Source organism: Homarus americanus, unplaced genomic scaffold (genome assembly GCF_018991925.1).
Source record: "Homarus americanus isolate GMGI-L3 unplaced genomic scaffold, GMGI_Hamer_2.0 scaffold31037, whole genome shotgun sequence".
NCBI classification, from domain to species: Eukaryota; Metazoa; Arthropoda; class Malacostraca; order Decapoda; family Nephropidae; genus Homarus; species Homarus americanus.
This window is the reverse complement of record NW_024722227.1, coordinates 10938266-10958957: the sequence shown is the minus strand read 5'-3', so window position 1 is coordinate 10958957 and position 20692 is coordinate 10938266. Positions and strand designations below refer to the sequence as shown.

The window sequence follows — 20692 nt, the reverse complement described above, 5'->3', positions numbered from 1 at the left end:
CACCGAAAATTTCATACAAACTAAAAATAAATGCAGTAAAGTACACTTGCTTTGAGGTGTGCATGTAGAAGGCTCCTGGTTGATGATGATGATGATGATGGGAATTAGAATGGGGGTGGAGGAGAAGGGAGAAGAGAAGGCATTGGGGTGGAAGAGAAGTCACCCCATGCCGCCATTTCACCCATAAAATTTTAGTTCACTTGGTGTAATTCAAGATTATTTTCTTTAAATCAACACTGCACTGCGCTATATATTATCAATACAGTATGTAAAATGTGTTTCAAAATGACCAATAATTTGACTGGAAACATAGAAAAAAAGCGTTTATGTTCAGGGACGCCGCTTCCATTAGGCGAGGTTAGCAAATGCTAAGGGCGCCAAAGATGGTAAGGGCACCAACAGATACAGTGTCACCACCACAGCTCCATTCTTCACAGCCAACAGATGCAGTGTCACCACCACAGCTCCATTCTTCACAGCCAACAGATGCAGTGTCACCACCATAGCTCCATTCTTCACAGCCAACAGATACAGTGTCACCACCACAGCTCAATTCTTCACAGCCAACAGATACAGTGTCACCACCACAGCTCGAATGTGCTGCATCCAGGGCTGCACCTGTTGACCCTGTAGTGGACTTCTCCCCTACAACTGCGTAGCTGCAGCCACCAGCTGCTACCATCTTCCCTAGCAACCAACTAGCGGCAAGCGAGCGGCGTCACCAGATGTCACCGTATCCTAGCAACCGAGCCAAAGACCGGTTACTTCTCGGGTTTTCCCAACATGACTCATAGATGACTCACGGCTGCCGGGTATATAAGCTCTGTCTCTCCATTGAGATTCATTCTGGCCATTCTTCTTGAACAAACAACACCTCCTCCTCCGCCGCTGCCTGGCGGCCCTCGCCTCTCCTCCGCCTGCCTGGCGGTCCTCGCTCCCGCCAGCGAGCATGGCGACCCACCAGCTGTCCTTCTCTGAGCTTCCTCACCAACCAGCTCTTTCATTCTGGCCCATCTTCCTGAACACGCAACACCTCCTCCAGCAAGCTCCACGCTGTCCAGCTTTCATTCAACCAGGAGGCCAGCAACAGGCAACATCTTCTCTAACGAAGCTCCTGCATATCTACCTCCTTCAACACGCTACTCACCGAACGTCTCTACTGAGCAGCTCCTCACCACACGGCACCTCCAGCACCAGACTGTCTATCATATAACTTATATTATACAAGAAAACCACCTTAGAGTTTCCATCCATCCTGAGTGCTAGACAACATTATACCACGAAATCCTACAACCCACTGACTGGCCATCCTCAATGTCCAACCAGGAAAAAGCAAAACTTGTTCGCAGAGGACCTTACCAGGTTGATCCTAATTATGTGTTTCCAAAAAAGGATGGGAGAAGATGTCAACATGATTACTTTCGCCAAATCTTAGTAAATGGAGAGAAGATCCAAAGAAGTTGGCTAATTTATTCGGTGAAACAAGATAAACTTTTTTGCTTCTGTTGTAAAACGATTTCTACGAAACATGTTAGAATGGCTGAAGAAGGCATCAATGATTGGGAAAATGCCAGTCATTTGTTCAGCACACATGAAAGTAGCATAGAACACACTAAAAACATGACAACATGGAAGGAACTGGAGGTCAACATTGTAAGAGGAAGGACGATAGACCGACGGGAATTGGAAATATTAATGGCTGAGTGGAACAGGTGGCGCCAAGCCCTCACTAGTCTAGTGGGGATTATTCAGTCTTTAGCTGAAAGAAATTTGGCTCCAAGAGGGTCAACCGAAAAACTTAACTGTCCATCCAATGGTAATTTTCTCCAAATAGTGGAACTTTTGGCTAAATTTGATCCAGTTATGAAGAATCGTTGAAAGTAATGCAGGCAATGCAGGCAATCACAGTCACACTCACTACCTTGGCCAAATGATCCAAAATGAACTGATTAACATTATCAGTGCAAAGATTACTGAGAGAATCGTGGACGATATTAAAGCATCGAAATACTTCTCTATTATTTTAGACTGCACCCCTGATTTGAGTCACAAAGAGCAACTTTCTGTCATAATCAGGATAGTGGCACTTGAAGACAAGCCAACAATAAAGGAGCATTTCTTGGGGTTCCTTGAGGTAGAGAATTCTACAGGGCTAAATTTGTCATGCCTTCTACTCGGAAGACTGAAACAACTGAACATTTCTTTTGAGGATTGTCGAGGTCAATCTTACGACAATGGAGCATATATGAGAGGAAACATCAAAGGAGTTCAAGCCAGGCTTCTTCAACAGAATTCTCGGGCATTATTTGTCCCGTGTGGTGCCCATAATTTGAATTTGATATTAGCTGACGCTGCCAATAGCTCCCTAGATGCAACTTGTTACTTCGGATATTTAACGAAAGAATTCATTGTTTTCAGTCTCCCCTCAGAGGTGGCAAGTTCTTTTAAAACATGTCAACTTTACTCTGAAATCGTGGTCAGACGTCAGATGGGAAAGTCGAATAAAAAGTGCGGAGGCAATTAGATATCAACCCGCGCAAATCAGTGAAGTGCTTTTGGAGCTCAGAGAATCTGCAACTGACCCTGTCATCAAAGTTGAGGCTCAATCGTTGGCAGAGGAAGTAGGGTCATACCGTTTTGTCATTTGCTCAGTTGTGTGGTATGATATACAAGTACTCAGCAAAATTCAGCACGTGAGCAAAGTAATGCAGTCGACTACGATGCAGCTCGGCGTGGCTGTAGATCTGCTTAAGAAGACCAGAGATAATATTGTCAGCTACAGAAATACAGGTTTTGCTGATGCACTAACTATTGCTAAAGAAATTTGTGAGGCGATGAACGTAGACACCGTGCTGAAACAGAAGAGACTAAGAACTAAAAAAATGCCACTTTAGCTGTGAGTGTGCAGACGAACCTGTCAGCGATGCACTCAAAAGGATGGAGACTACATTTTTCAATGTGGTAGTGGACACTGCGATTTCCTCTCTTAATGAGAGGTTCAAGACCTTGGGCGAGGTGAATGAAAAGTTCAAGGTATTGTTAGGGTTCACGGACATGTCTGACAAAGACATCGTCGATCACTGCCAAACCCTCAGCAACACGCTTACTCATGAGGGACACTCAGACATTGTTGGAAGGGAAATGGCTATGGAGCTGCAGAGTGTCCCAGATTTGCCTTCCAAGAGAATGACAACAATGGATTTTCTCACCTTCCTGCATGAAAAGAAACTTACTGAAGTATTCCCGAACTTGTGGGTAGCTCTGCGGATCTGTGCAACTCTCCCTGTAACGGTGTCGGCAGCAGAGCAGAGCTTTTCTAAGTTAAAACTGATAAAAACTTATTTCCGATCCACAATGGCGCGGCAACGTCTTAGTGGGCTGGCCATCATCAGTGTGAACCATGCATTGTCTAGGGAATTATCGTAAGATGATGTAATTGACGAATTCGCTTCCAGGAAGTCAAGAAGAGTCAAGTTATAACTGTTATAAGCAGGCACGTAGCGAAGCGGAGAAAACGGTGGAATCCAGAATGTCATGACATATGTTAATTGAATTGCTTATTGTTTAAATACAATGGTAGTTTGATTTTGAGTGTTTTTTACAGTCACTTTTCATGCCATTATTTTATGTTGCTTGTATTGTGCTTTTCTTTGGATATTCCACAGTTTAAGAGGATTTGCTAATTAATGCATGTATTAGCAAATTAAAATAGATCAGTGTAAAAAAAACAGTTACTTCAATATGGTACTGTAGTGGACGTCTCCCCTACAACTGCCTACAACTGCGTAGCCACAGCCACCACCTGCTACCGCCTTCCCTAGCAACCAACCAGATGTTACCGTAACCTAGCAACGAAACTAGAGACCTGTTACTTCTCGGGTTTTCCCAACATGACTCATAGATGACTCACGGCTGCCGGGTATATAAGCTCTGTCTCTCCATTGAGATTCATTCTGACCATTCTTCTTGAACAAGCAACACCTCCTCCTCCGCCGCTGCCTGGCTGCCCTCGCTTCTCCTCGCCTGCCTGGCGGTCCTCGCTCCTCACCAACCGGCTCTCATTCTGCCCATCTTCCTGAACACGCAACACCTCCTCCAGCAAGCTCCACGCTGTCAGCATTCATTCAACCAGGAGGCCAGCAACAGGCAACATCTTCTCTAACGAAGCTCCTGCACATCTACCTCCTTCAACACGCTACTCACCGAACGTCTCTACTGAGCAGCTCCTCACCACACGGCACGTCCAGCACCAGACTGTCTATCATATAACTTATATTATACAAGAAAACCACATTAGAGTTTCCTTCCATCCTGAGCGCTAGACAACATTATACCACGATACCCCTACAGTACCTTGATTACTTTGTGGGCAAACCCAATCGTGAAGTGGGAGGCAGGTGGGGGCGCCAGCTGCAGTCCTGCTGAGGGCGCCAAATAGGCTGGCGCTGGCCCTGTTTATGTTGAAAAGTCTCAAACAAGATGTTCCTTCCTCGGAACTGGTAAACAAATTGACGCCAAGCTTGGTGTGTTGAGTGGCTGTTTGGCGTGCAAAAAACTAGTTTCCTGTATAGTAAAACCTCGATTAACCGACTTTTGGATTAACCGTCAATCCCGAACTCCTAAAAAAAAAAAAATTACAGGGATTAGACCACCCGGGCACAGGTCATTGACCCACATCGGGGCCTGGGAGGCGATAATGTAATAATAATGATAATAATAATAATAATAGTAATAAAGAACCATAAATAAATGCAAAAATGAAAAAAAAAATCAAGAGTGAGAAACAATATATGTATGTTGCGTTGTCAATAGTAAGAGAAGCAATTGAGACCCTGCAATTGTGTGTAAATGAGGCAGAAAGTCAGATCAGCAGCTTGGGACTTGGTCACAATTTTTGTGATGACATATGTTTTTTGACTTTTCCATTTTTTATTCACGGTTTCTGTGCTGGTTCATATTTATTTACTAAAGTGGTTAATGTTTTAGAGCAAATTCCATTGAAATATGAATGGCAAATGAGCAAAAATGAATAGAGGCAATTAAATGAGGTAGGTTAGGGAAATGTACTTTGAAAATGTATGTTTTATTTCCGTAGACTTTATGTAGGCTACTATTAACCGACCTTTCGGATTATCCGTCGGCCCCTTCCCCCCATACGTGGTCGGTTAATCGAGGTTTTACTGTACTTCAATTATGTTCAATAATTGTTAAAATAACTAAGAAATTTAATATTAAACTTTTAAAATTATTGAATAGTAAACCTTCTTGATATTTACTAAAATGGTAAGGAATTTAAGCCCTAAAACCGATTACTGTATTGGCGGACTAATACTACAGCTGGTGGGTAGCCAAATGCAGGCGAAAATATGTTGGGAAAAATTTGGAAGGAAATCGTTAACCGAGAGTTTGCTCGTTAACCGAAGTGAAGAATCTTATGGAAGGTAATTCGTTAACCGAGGCGCTCGTTTACCGAGGGATCACTGTGTATGTATGTATGTATGTATGTATGTATGTATGTATACAGTATATATATATATATATATATATATATATATATATATATATATATATATATATATATATATATATATATATATATATATATATATATATATATATATATATATATATATATATATATATATATATATATATATATATATATATACACACACACACACACACAGTGGTCCCTTGGTTAACGAGCACAATTCGTTCCAGAAGGTTGCTCGTTAACCGAAAAACTCGTTAACAGGAAACCAATGTTTCAATGGGTTTTTGGGTAATTGGTTCCAGCTCACCAAAAATTGCCTAAAATCAACAAAAAAGGTAGTAAAGTACACTTACTTTGAGGTGTGTATGTAGAAGGCTCCTGGATGATGATGATGATGGGAATTAGAATGGGGGTGGAGGAGAAGGGAGAAGAGAAGGCATTGGGGTGGAAGAGAAGTCACCCCATGGTGCCATTTCACCCAAAAATTTTAGTTCTCTTGGTGTAATTCAAGATAATTTTCTTTATATCAACACTGCACTGCATTATATATTGTCAATATGTAAAATAAATTTCAAAATGACCAATAATTTGTTTGGAAACACAGAAAAAAAGCATTTAGTTGAAGAGAGTCTCAAGCAAGATGTTACCTCCACTGAAAAGACACAGAGAGTGACACCTGTTTGGTGTGTTGACAGGCTGTTTGGCGCGCATAAAACTAGTTTCCTGTACTTCAATTATGTTCAATAATTGTTAAAATGACTAAAAAATTTAATATTAAACTTTTAAAATTATTGAATAGTATAAACTTCTTGATATTCACTAAAATAGTAAGGAATTTAAGCCCTAGAACCGATTACTGTATTGGTGGACTAATACTACAGCTGGTGGATCGCCAAATACAAGCGAAAGCATGTTGAGGTCCGCTCATAAGAAACTCGTTAATCGAGGGATTGCTCGTTAACCGAAGTTAAGAATCTTATAGAAGATAAATCGTTAACCGAAATCTCATTAACCGAGGCGCTCGTTAACCGAAGGATCACTGTGTGTGTGTGTGTGTACAGTATACTGTATATACCAAGGTGTGACATTGGGAAATGCTCCAAGCATGGTCTCAAAGTTCATCTCGTACTCATAAAGGATATCCCATGTTTTATTTATTTATCATATCACCACTTATCAGCTTACTAGTCATTCACTCTTTTACCAGAAGAGTTAAGGTAAATAAAGCAGGAAACTTCATTTTGCCACACAGACTTTACTCGCCCAACTACAAACATCAGTCTTGTGTCCATGCAGTCTCTTGTTAATAATCATTGAATCTTTATAAAGGATAGATAAATTACATCTATATTATGTCATCATCAGCAAGTAATATCAGTATTCAAAGGATCTAAAATAATTGTAGGTTAAAAATCGCCGATCTAGAAAAATCAATTTATTAGAGAATTGTTGTCACAAAACCATAACCCGATACAAAATAATCTTGATTTAAAAAAGATTAACTTAGCACTATATATTTTTATGTTTGATATGAATATTAAGCAAAATTTAGTCACGTCAAGTTGCTTGTTATATGCAATGATTGACTAAACAATTCGGGAGTAGCACTTGTTTAATAACTTTTTTTTTTTAAATACGGTATTAGTACTGCATTGTGTAAAAATAGAACTTAACGGTATACATTTTTCTAAGAAATTTGGCGAGGTAAGATGAGAATCAGTTGAGTTAGGACCAATTAATCCTTGAAGGACCTTATCTAGTTAAGTGTAACAGCATGCACATTGCATTGTATAATATATATATACAGGCACAGAGTATTGTATATTATACTGTGTACAGTTAAGTGATATTTATTGCATCTTACCCTAACAGAATTGTCCTTTACTATTATAATTTTCCTTTTGTAATACAGTATGTAAATAATGTTACCTGAGAACACAAAAGTGGCAAAAAAGTTTGAGGATGTCTACTTAATTTGATCGAAAATACACTCAAATTAAATGTTACATTCCACATATAGAGAGCAAGCAAGTAACAACTGTTAGACTTAAATGGTAACCATGCCTGCCTTTAATTTAACAAGAAATCAGATTTAAACTCTTTTACCATTTGTATAAGGCACACATCATAAAACAATTCAAAGTCTTCTATAAAAGTTATTAAAAGATTTTTCTATATTACATTAATTATGATTGGTTGAAATGTAAAAAAGACTGCCTCTCAAGCAATGATGATGATGGGAAATAAAAGTGGGGATGGAGGAGAAGGGAGAAGAGAACGAAGTGGGGAAGGAGTAGAAATCACCTTTCACGGGACCAATGCTTGATGTTGTCATTTCACCAATAAAATTTTAAGTTCACTAGGTGTAATTCAAGGTTATTTTATTTTAATCAACACTGCACTGCGCTGTATATTATCAATATGTTAACTAAATTTCAGAATGACCAATAATTTCAATGTAAAAATGCAAAAATATTCAAGACACCAACAAAATAGATGTTTACTCCACTGTCAACAAAGCCCAACTGATTCCTGGTGGTTGAGCCAAGCGTCTGATAGGCGCACAAAAAGCTAGTTCCCTATACTGCATATATTATCAATATGTTAAATAAATGTTAAAATTACTAATAACTTTAATATAAAAAATGCAAAAATATTAAATAGCACAACTTTCTTGATATTTACTCCACTGGAAACAAATGTAAACATAGAACAGATTATTGAATTGGCAGACTAGCCCATCAGCTGATGCTCACAACAAAATGTGATGTTCGTAAGGATTTCGTTAATCAAAGTTTTGTTCATTAACCGAATTGAAGATCCTTATGAGAGGTAATTCGTTAACCGAAATTTCATTAATCGAACCGCTCGTTAACCGAGGGACAACTGTGTGTATGTATATATATATATATATATATATATATATATATATATATATATATATATATATATATATATATATATATATATATATATATATATATATATATATATATAAAAATCCAAAAATCCGGAGGCCAGAAATCTGGACCACCTGAGAATCCGGACTTTTCGAAAAGTCAAACTTTTTTTTTTAGCGGGCTTTTGTGTGTATGTGCGCATGCGTGAGCGCCACAGCTGCACAGCGACAACAAGCGACCACGTGGTCACCACTTTAAAACAAGCAATCAAACTGTGACAACATATGTAATTTTGAGTCCTACTCTTTCCATTTACAGAGTACTGTACAAGCCCATAATAATGGCTCCTAAAGTAGATAAACTTCGTTGTGTGAAGAGAAAGAAGAACACGTTGAAATTGAGTGACAAACTTGAAATAATTAAGAAACTAGAACGTGGTGTGAGCAATACTGTTCTAATGGAAACATACGACATTGGAAAGTCTACAATTTATGATATAAAAAAGGCAAAGAATAAAATTCTAGAATTCACAGCTTTTTCATTAAAACTGCTCGTTTTGATAAATGAAGCATGCTATATTTGCTAATGAATAAACTATCAAAATGTACCTGTTCATCTCTTCTTTATTCCTCCTTAAATTTGAATTTTAAAAGTACTGCCTGAGAATCCGGAAAATCCGGACCGACCCAATCCCCAAGCAGTCCGGATTTTTGGACTTCTACTATATATATATATATATATATATATATATATATATATATATATATATATATATATAGAGCATCATCATCATTATGAAAATTAACATAACTGGTTTTTAAGTCATATCACATAATAAATTATTGATAGTCAAAGTAAAAGTCGAGTTATTTCATGGAAGTGGACAAAACTAGATAAACATGAATGGTCAGTCTTGCCAAACATGCTCACCTATTTGATGGAATTGAAAGAATAAACAGGTGCCTATATGTGTTGGCTTGAAAAATAGAATGACACTCCACTGAACATGTGGGACAAAAGTAAAACACAACAAAAATTTAAAATTAATGGATGCCATCAAAAAACAATGTAGTACATACAGTACTGTACAGTACTGAAAATTGAGGAAAAATACTAAGGTCTATGTGTATTAGATTTGATTATGGATCATCCCCTCACATTAATCATTGGACTGGTTTAAGTGTTAAATCCTCTCAATTTTCCCATAGTTACTATTATATGCTATACTTCCTAAATAATATACTGTACAGTACTTTTACTTTTCAGCCTATTTCAGGTAGTCACAAAGTTTTATTTCATGTTCCGATTCATTCCATAAACAATATACAGTAATGAGTATTCCCTAACCATTTGCATTTTATTTCACCAAAAATCACTTATCACAATACTATGCAAGTCCTATAGTAGTGATTTTTAACTTTCAATGCAAAATATTACCATTTACAATATGTAAGGATTTACTTTTGATTCAATTTTCATTTCATATGTAGTAAAAAATAAAAAATTGAGAAACAAAAGAAAAGTAAATTTAATCTGAATACCCAACAACTGCAGTCAGTCAAGTAATCACTGATAATCTGCATAAGTGCGGAAATTTTTGTAAAACCTTGATGATGATGCAATTAAGCACTTGCACTAGACCAGGGGTGTCAAACTCATGGCCCACGGGCCAAAAGTGGCCCTTGGGATGGTCAGGTGTGGCCCGCGGGATGACGGTAAAATTTATCATCCTGTGAAATTATGATAGAAATAGATATAATCATGATTATTAAGTAAAATGAATTTTACATACTAAAGATCAGACAAACCCAAATGAGGTTTTCCTGGTAAGCCAGGCAAGACAATGTGTGAAGCTGTAAACTTCAATCCTGCAAATATGTGATATAACACTTGTGTTGGCCCTGAGGACGGTAACTAAAATAAGAATTGGCCCTCGAAAGGTTTTGAGTTTGACACCACTGCACTAGACTGACCAATACAGTATACAGTACTGTACTGTATTACTAAAGGTACCCCTCAATTTACAATAGGGTTGTTGCATCCATCAAAACCCAATGGTAAATAACATGGTATTTCTTCAATGATTCTCAATACTGTATAAATCAGGAGATATGTTGCGTTAAAAAAAAAAAAAAAAAGTAAAACAACACTGCAAGTTTAAGTATTTCCATACCTAAAAACTGAAAATATAATACAGTACACAGGCAACAATTTAATGAAATATAAATCTATAATTTGCTTAATAATTGCCACGGCCGACTGAGATAGTCCTAATATTTTATTTATTTATGGTCGTCTTCTCTCAGCTCCACCCAACAACGTCAGCTAAAGAAGGTACAGAAAAGGGCCTGCAGAATCATGCTCGGCGCAGAATACTCCGGCTACACCAACGCTCTCTCCACCCTGGAAATGCCATCCCTCAGTGACCTCCACCACCAAGCACTGGAAAGGTTTGGCAGTGGACTACTGCACCACCCTCGTCATCGCCACCTCCTGCAGCCCCCCACCCAACTCGCGCAGTCCGCCACTACAACAAAATACAGCCCATAAGAGCCCGCACCGATAGATATAAGAACAGCACCACCCCATCTATTGTTAAAATAATAAACAACTCCTGATTTATGTACTGCACAGCCCTGTAAATGTATTCAATGCATATTATATCATTATGTCTAAATTAAATGTAAGTCTGTATATTTTCAGCCACCGGCTGCAACTCTATTAATAAACCGTTTATTAGTATTATTATTATTATTATTTACCATTTCTTGCCAGCCTCAGTGCACGTTATAACCTCCAACTTAACATTTGAAGTGATGACTTTGTGAGATTTATCACCACTAGGGGAACTGCTCCTGCTTATCTCTCTTGCTGTTCACTTTCTAAAAGGATAAATCACTTGGAAAAAGCAATAAATGGCTGGAGATGTTGTCAAGGCAAGGAACTGGATTAAGATTTCCACTGGCTTGTAAACAATGTCATTATATGGCCAAGTCAGTCAAATCATTGAAGCATATATATTGTTAATTTTCTTAATGTATATACAGGCAGTCCCCGAGTTACGAGTAGATTACGGTCCTGGGCCCTGTTCGTAAGTCGATCTGTTCATAAATCGTAACAGTGTTAATTCCCAAGTTTAGGTTAGGTTAAAGCACAACCCTGACCTATACAAAAATAAAAATATCCCACACATAACAAATATAATGTAAATACAGGTATTGTACTCTTAATAAAGTGATGTTAAACAATATGGAATAATGAAAGTAATGTAGAAATTAAGATTTTAGTTACAAATATTTGTGATGAATATACTAGGATCCCATTTGTAAATAAGGGCATTCTAACTCAGGGACTCCCTGTAATTGGTAATTTCATATATTTCACCAAGAACCCCAAAATTTTTTATACCAGCCCACGAACATGGGTTCCTGTACCCAGTATCGCTTAACACAGGAAAAACACGGGAAAACTCGGCTGAACGCAGTGGAAACCTTTTGCGTGGGCCAGCTGAGCCAGCTGATGCTCGAGTTCATTGCAGTCCAATGGTAGCATCCCCATGCACCACATGAGTCCAGAGTTTATCTAGTGCTTGGTCCAGCCACAACCAAAAAATTTCGCAAATGAACTTCTGTTTTTTCCTGCCTTCATCAACATGGCTCCACCTAACCATTCTCTAAGTGCACCTCTGTCTTGGGAAACTCCAGCAAAGAATAGGGCCACCTTTACCCCAGGAAATTAAGTTTGACATTCTTCAACAACTAGAGAGGCCAGTCCGCAGCCTCTGTCGGACATGATTTCTCTGAACGAGTCAACCATCTGCACCATCAAGAGCATTGCTGAGAAGATTAGAGCTGCTGTACAGCAGTCGACTTAACTGTCTGTACAGAAAACAACAAGAGTAAGAAACCTGCGAATTTGGTAGAAGCACAGTGGTCCCTCGGTTAACGAACACAATTCGTTCCACAGAGTTATTCGTTAACCGAATCCATTATTTCAATGGGATATTGGTTCCAGCCCACAGAAAAGTAAAGCCAAAAAACGATAGTCAGCCTAAAAATTCATACAATTACTCCGTCAGAATATAATTTACATTGCTGGAATTTTATAATTTAGATTATTTTGAATATAAACATCATATATTTTGCATTAAACATACAATTTTAGATAAAAAATTTTTCTAGGTAACTATGTTATCTTTGTGCAAAATATATGACATTTATATTCAAAATATTCCTGGTCTTACAAGGAATCCAGCAATGTCAATTGTATTATCCTAACTTTAGTTTGAGGTATTATTTATTAAAATTTAGTGGTTTTCCCCCAGTGTAGTGTGAGAGGAGGAGTGAGTCCATTATTTGAATGGACATTAACTTGGCGACTGTATTTCTTATTTCTCTTAAGTATTAATTGTGCATGTACCATCATAAAATTAAGATGTTATTTTACTACAACAGGTATGCGCTCAAAAGTGAAGTTTGGGTCAATGTTTCTATTGAATTAATCCCATATATATATATACACACACACACACACACACACAGTATATACGACATATACATTTTACTCTAAATCACTACTGTAATGTGATACAGGTGATTATTTTTTTTCTCTTGTAAAATATATGACGTTTATATTCAAATTATTCGCCTCTTGCAAGGATTCCAGCAATGCAAATTATATTCTAACTTTAGTCTGAAATATTATATAAGATAAAACTATAAGCCTAAAACCCTGGCTGGGGGAGAGGGAGGGAGGGGAGGAGCAGCAGGAGGTGAGGTGATATGTTTGACAGTTGAGCTGAAGGTCTCATGTGTGTTTATTTAACAGACCTTAAGTGACTAAGCTTCTCTCTTTAAATTGCCAGTGAAATGACCTGGGAGAATATAATTTACACTGCTGGTGTTCTTGTAAGATAATGATTAATTTTAATATAAACAAGCTATAACTTGCACCAGACATAACAATTTTAGTACCAGAATCATTGAATACATGTACAGTACAGGGTTGCACTGGTCATGTATTTCTTTTTACATTTTTAGTATGGCGGTGCATGCAAATGAATGAAAATAAATGAAGAAATTTATGTAAATCTACCCAAAAATACAGTTGAAAACTTTACATTACTAAAATGTACAGTACTTCACTACACTAACGCATTAAAATTTTTATCTCTGCAAATATTTATATTCAAATTATTCAATGTCTTGCAAGGATTCCAGAAATGAAAATTATATTCTCCTAACTTTAGTCTGTGATATTATATAAGATAAAAAACGTAAAGCCTACTCCGCCTACTGTAAAACCACTAAACCCTTGAGGAGGGGGGTGGAGGGAGGAGGGTGACAGTGACATGTTTGACAGTTGTCACTGAAGGTCTAGTGAAGTATTTACTTGTGTTTATTTATGTCCTTTAGATTGAGTTTTGTTTTTGCTTGTAAAATGTCATATGACCGAGAATATAATTTACGCTCAGGAATTCTTATAAGATAGTGATTAATTTGAATGTAAACATGTGATAGTTTGCACTAGACAAAAAATTTTGTAATCATTTTGTACATTATTTTGATTACATGTACAGTACAGCTTGCCCTTAGGACAGTGTGTGCATGAAATGAGTTTCAATAAATAATAAAGTTACATATATCGAAGTAAAAAATAATAGTTGAAAACTTTATGTAGACAGAGCTTGATGGCTAAATTTAGAATGACCAATAATTTTAATATAAAAATGCACAAATCTTAAAGAGCACAATTTCTTGATATTTATACTTCACCGAAACGAATGTAAACATAGAACAGATAACTGAATTGGCAGACAGCCCATCAGCTGATCAGCTCATGCTCACAACAAAACGGTTTGTCGTAAGGATTTAAGAATCAAGTTTTGTTAGTTAACCAAATTGATGATCCTTATGGGAGGTAATTCGTTAACCATAATTTTGTTAATCTAACCGTTCGTTAACCGAGGGACCACTGTGTGTATTGAGCTGTACACTGTCTTTGAACTTTGGTTTTGAATGTTTTTGGCATCCGGGGCCTTTGGGGTTCACCTGACGTGCCCTCTATCTCCCCATGTTATAATGGGTTCGCTCTACATGGCATTTTCTGGGAATACAACTCGTGTTTAGCGAGGGGAGACAGTGTATTTAAAACTACCATGTAATAAAAAAATATTGGCAATTGCAAAAAGGTGCAAAATTTTTACTATTATTAAATTGAAATACTGTACTGTACTATGAATAGAGTTATTGTAAATGAGGAGATACAGTCCATACCTGCATGCATTTTTCTTTACTAGAAGTAATTTCAGCATATTTATAAATTATACACTAGTCTGTTTAATCTGAAAAAGAACAAGACCATCTGGTGTGATCTTTTACATACTAATATGTACTATATATGTACTCCTATATTAGCCAAGGGAAGAACAATTCTAGAAAGCGGTATGTTATTAACTGGGCCAAGGAAGGTCTTACACCAGGAGTGCCTGTGATTTAATTTTACAGTTCAATAGGTTACTACTTCAGTATTTAAATACAGTATATTCCCTTAAAGCTCGCAGTTTTAGAGCTTGCATCCCTCGGAAACTCATGCATTGCCATGGAAAATAAATAAAATAAATCAGAGGCAGTGTGCCAGAGATCAAGAGGAGTCAACACTTCAGTACAAAGCACCATATTTCCCAGGTCATAAGACGCACCCTATAATTAGCAAGGTGTATTTGAGAAAATGATTTTTTTGCAGATTTAATAGCCTACTGTACTGGCAAGTCCAAGTCGCTGGCTATATGCTATCATGTTTCTCACTACCACAGCTCACTATCACTTTATGGACCTATGATCAAACATTTGTTGGTATTATTGATAAAATTTACCTAATTTAATACAAAAGGACATCATACACATGTTGGTACCTATGGTATACACATTACAAATATTTATCAGAACCTGGCATGTTCACTAGGAACTGCCCAGTACAGGGATTTACATCCTGTGCACCAGATCACCTGACATTTCAGAGGTATTGTCACTACCACAACTAACTATCACTGTGTGGATCTAATGTCCATACAGTGCTATTTCATGTTGTTTATTTATTTATATTATTTCATATTTTTTGTATTGTCTTATGTATACATAATGTTGTTATACATGTGCATATAACTATTTACTGTATATACGGTATGTATTTTGCACACTCATGGAACTGGCATGAAAAGCTCGCAGATTTGCTTTCTCAAGGGGTCTATTTTACCTAACCCCACCGAGCTTTAAGGGTACACTGTATTCTGAATACTCTGTATTCAATAAACTTATGAGTGTTTTCTAGCACACCAGCTGCATCTTGAACACTAAGTTGAAACACAGTGACCACAGTTTGAAAATTGCACATCAACTGTTTTGGCTGTAGAGAAGTGTTTTTTGACACAACAACAACAGTTTCCTAAGGTTCATACAATATGATTATGATTATAGACATCCTTGTCATGGACAACTATACATCGAAAGTTCCAAATAAACCCATAAAGAAAAACTTGTGTGCATGGAATTTCACATAATCTCATCTGTGCTAGAATGAATTTCTTAAAAAGGCAATGTAGATTCTGAAGTGTAGAGTGAAGGAAGAAATCAAAGGGAAACGTAAATATTATGCAAGTGGTTGTCAGTCGGATATAATATAACATGGTGATGTATTTTGGACAAATGAACAAAATTATTACAAATTTTACATTTAAAATGGTTGAATATTAAGTTACTTGAAAAGATGAAAGATAAGGTATAGAGTAGTAAGAGCTAGGAGTATGTGTACAAAAAGTGTTAGTATGCAGCATTGCACAGTAACATGCTATCATAGTATTCTTTAAAAGTATTGTGCCAGCCACCTTCCTCTACTGTTAAGAAAACCATACCACAAGAAATCTATAATTCACCAGAAGGATAAAATTATATACAATACTTTGTCTATAAACTTTATTGCATTATCTATGAAAAGTCTGTTTAACTAGCTATATTACCAAATATTTTGTTTACACAATCCCATACTCTCATCAGTTCCTTAAGAATACCTTATTTAGAAATGGTGCTGAAATGGTGATAACATAAACCATTTCTTCACACAGGTCAACTTTTCTGCAAAATGAGAATGGGATTTTTACTTAGCATTCCCCCCCCCCCCCAAAAGGCATTGTTAGTTATATCTTAATTAGTCCAGTCAATTTACCATCAAAACTTTGCTATTTGTGACAACAACCATGCTGGAGAAAATTCCAAAAATAAATTTAATTATCAAAATCTTTTTCAAATGCAACTGTAATACTTATGTCACTAACAATAATATTATGTGCTCCTGTTTATAAAAAAAAAGGGAAATTGCAATTTATAAATCCCATACTTTTCACCTTTACTCTTTTCCCATTTCTGAATAATACAATCCCATAAACTTTTGAGAAAAAAGGAAGACCTAGATGAAATGTCTGCAGCCATTATGGGAGGCAGTGAATCAGCAGGAGTTTCAACCACCCCATTATACCTGAGCCTTGAATTATAAGCCATACCTACTATACCCAAAAAGATTCCTTCTGGTAAGACTACAAAGAACAAGGGGAAAACTATATGGTAACTAGTAGGATGGCTCACACTGACACATGGGCAAGGCCATAAACAATAGGTCCAACAAAAAAATACAATGAAAATTGGGCTTGGTTAATCATCATAAACAGATTAACCCTTATACAAAGTCCTTTCCTCAAAGTCCAAATCAGGAGTAAAGATGATAGAGATGGCATTACAAAATCCATCCTATATCACAGCGACTTCATGAAATAAAACATTTGCCTTCCGGACTTGAGTTTCCATCAGCCTTCTCAATCTCGAGGATGACTCTTGTGAAGATGTCACTTACAGCCTGAAAAATACAAAGTATGGGTTTTTTACCCCTATTTTTTTTCTAAATCCATAAATTAAAAGAAACAATATGCTGGACAGTTAAAATAAATGGGGTCTGAGAAAAATATAAAAAGAATGTCCTATAAATTATTGGGAGCATCCTGTACAGTACTCAGCCTAGCCAGTGTAGTCTAAACCCTTGATAGGACTGAGTAGTTTCACACTGATGGTAAAAAATATAACATTACCATTTTCTGCTGTTAGTTATAGTTTATCACAAATATACTGACCTCATGCTGCTTGGCACTGGTTTCAAGAAACACAGCTTTCCAAGTGTCTGCAACCTTGCGTGCTTGATCAGTGCTCACAACACGTTCCATGTGTAGATCATTCTTGTTTCCCACTAAAACTACAGGAACGCTGCAGAAAATTTTCATACATAAATAGAGTAAAACTCATCAAAAAAAGCAATTAGAAATAAATAAGACTAAATCAGGACACCTGTGAGAATGAGAGCAATTTTTAAGTTGATTAGCTCATTTCAGTCCCTCAGGCTATCAGGGCTTGTTTAATTTCGACTGTGTCAGCAATGCAAAGTAATTTTGTATGTGAATTGGTAATTAGCAAGAGTGACACCCAAACCATGATCCAGCTGCACTCTGTAAACCCCCTGTTGCTTGAATGTTCACAAAGGTGAATCCCTTACCTTATCATGTGAATTGAACCCTCCTACCATAAAATTAAAACTCAAAGAATGAGGGAGGGAGGAAGGAAGGAAAAAAAAAAAACGCACGCACGCACACTTAATTTTGCTTTATTCTATAGCAACATGCCATCTCCATGGAGATGTAGTGTAAAACTTATATACTAATTAAATTATATTAAGCTATTTTATATGTATTTGACTAAAATTAAATTACAATACAAGTATTGTTTGGCAAGGGAACAGGCAACTTAGACTTTGACGAGTATTATCTGCAGGGTTTTTCAGGACCCTACCCTCCGTGGTTGACGAAGGTCTACTCTGCGTGCATGCGTGCGTGTGTGTGTGTGTGTGAGAACTTGAAGGTTATCCACCTCCCCTGGATCAAGCATATCCCTTAAAACTAGTCTGAGAAGTCCCAGTTACCGGAACCACCAAAGGGCATAAAAAATACAGCAAGTCACACAATCATTGTGGAACTAGTTTCTCATTAACTGGCCCAGTCATAAAGCAGGCTTGCAGTGCCAACCTCACTTCCAACCAACTTTCACGGAACTACCAAGGAGGCACGTTAGATCGGAGTCATTTCTCACTGGCTCCATTATAAATGAGGTTTCCAAGATCAAGCCATCATTATTAACCTGAATTAAGCTTCTTATGACTTGTGTATCAGAAGCAAACTATCAAAAATGAGGAAGTGAAAATAAAAACCAAGGGCTGTGCTGCTTGCACCTTCACAAGGATGTTACTCAGGAATTGGCTTTACAAACTCCAATGTGCCATGCAGCTCTCTAATGTCGTTTGTGCTTAAAATCACTACAGTATCTATTTGGCAACTCAAGTATAAAATTTCTTATAAAGGGACACCTCAAGGTGGCCCCCAACAAGGCGAGGCTTGCAAGGTGTGTCCAGAGGGAGATGAACAGGATACAATGCTTGTGATTATAAGACAACTGACAAGATAGAGATCTCACCCTTGTTAACCACTGATTCACCTGTCAAGCTGTTGGTTATGAAAACTTTCACTGGAATATTCCATGGGTAACTTCAATCCTAATTTTAGCCACGATATGAGATTTTCAAGCTTCATTTTTTTAAAGCAAAATAAAGTTGACTCAAGAAATAAAGGAGAAAATAATCAAAGTAAAAGCAGACCATCTTGTGAAAACAATCATCCCATTTATCCATATTTAAACAGTGTAAGGTAGATCTGAATATAGCATAACCGTAATGATTATTTCTTATAATAAAATATATGAATGACTACAATAAGAAAATTAATAAGGCTGTATACCCACAGCTTAGGCCACTTAATCCACCAGATATACTAGACCAGAGGATCATAAAAGATTAAAGAAAATGATCAAACTGTCAACTTTAAGATTCAGCAGTAACAAAACAACAGGGGTTGCATAATGGTAGCCAACTACTGTACTCTAATTTCGAGGCTTTCCACTTGCAATAATTTTTCTCAACACAGAGAACAATAAAGTAATAAGTTTTAAGTCAATTCTAATGATAAACCAGACCTGGGTAGTCATGACCCCACTTACCCTATCTGGAAAAAATATATATAATCTGTATTATTTCAATAAAATCTTATTCTGAGAACAAAAACAAGAACTTTCAGGACTCACGTAACTTTCCCCATCATATCAAGAATTTTATCATATATGACTTGAGCCACTTCAAATGATTTCTCTGATGTAATGGAGTAGACCAAAACATAACCGTGGATATCCATGGAGTACTGTGCAGGAAAGATGCTGTATTCATCTTGTCCAGCTGTATCTACAAGTTCCAGGCCATATTCTTGTCCTCTCACCTGCACAAATAGGAAATATTAGTGCACAAATTACAAAATCTTATTTAAATTTTACTGTACAGTGATCCCTCGGTTAACGAACGCCTCGATTAACGAAATTTCGGTTAACGAATTACCTTCCATAAGATTCTTCACTTCGGTTAAAGAAAAAATTTTGGTTAACGAATTCCTTACGAATTTTTCCCAACATGTTTTCACTTGCATTTGACTGTTCACCAGCTGTAGTATTAGTCCGCCAATACAGTAATCGGTTCTAGGGCTTAAATTCCTTACCATTTTAGTAAATATCAAGAAGGTTGTACTATTCAATAATTTTAAAGGTTTTATATTAAATTTTTTAGTCATTTTAACAATTATTGAACATAATTGAAGTACAGGTTGTACCTCTCTAGTCTGGCAACCTCGGGACCTGACCGGTGCCGGACCATGGAAATTGCCGGACCATGGAAATTCACCCTTTTCCTGGATAGATAGTGACTTGTGCTTATGCTTGGAAGCACTAGCACCACTTTCTCTGCATCATGGTCTCTTTGAAGGCATATTGAAGGGTTAAATGTCGTATAGTAGCTTCTCAAATTTTGCGAGTTTTTAATTCAACGTATTTTATTGGAACACAAAAAAAATAAATAAAAATTTTGACGGCAGAAATTTGAATTTCGACGGGTTTGAATGGCTCGCCAACGTGCAGACGACGTGCATAATCGTGTAAACAGCGTCATTTCTCTTATGTGCAAAAGATTCATTATTGTTTATAACTGAATGTCTTTTTTATTGAATTAATGTTTATGTGTGCAAAATGAGCAATACAATTCATTAATAATACGTAGAATATTAAAACACACGAGGAAATGACACAGCATTGTTTTCATTGATTACAAAACCAAT

General features: G+C 36.9%; 3 protein-coding genes across 3 annotated transcripts; 2 read left to right on the top strand and 1 right to left on the bottom strand.

Annotated features, from left to right (window-relative positions):
* Positions 1 to 1930: 1930 nt before the first annotated feature.
* LOC121862523 lies at positions 1931 to 2894 on the top strand. Its single transcript, XM_042360829.1, has 2 exons — positions 1931 to 2378; positions 2482 to 2894. Exons 1-2 carry the CDS (start codon positions 1931 to 1933, stop codon positions 2892 to 2894), a joined length of 861 nt encoding a protein of 286 aa, XP_042216763.1.
* A 43-nt stretch (positions 2895 to 2937) lies between these two features.
* Positions 2938 to 3426, top strand: LOC121862522. The gene has a single exon (XM_042360828.1). The coding sequence runs from the start codon at positions 2938 to 2940 to the stop codon at positions 3424 to 3426; it is 489 nt and encodes a 162-aa protein (XP_042216762.1).
* Positions 3427 to 16349: 12923 nt separating this feature from the next.
* LOC121862386 (GTP-binding protein Rheb homolog) lies at positions 16350 to 19822 on the bottom strand (the record flags this gene model as incomplete). Its single annotated transcript, XM_042360650.1, has 3 exons — positions 16350 to 17298; positions 17570 to 17699; positions 19620 to 19822. Coding segments are annotated over 3 exons (423 nt in total), but the record flags the coding sequence as incomplete, so codon positions are not given.
* Between the last annotated feature and the right edge of the window lie 870 nt (positions 19823 to 20692).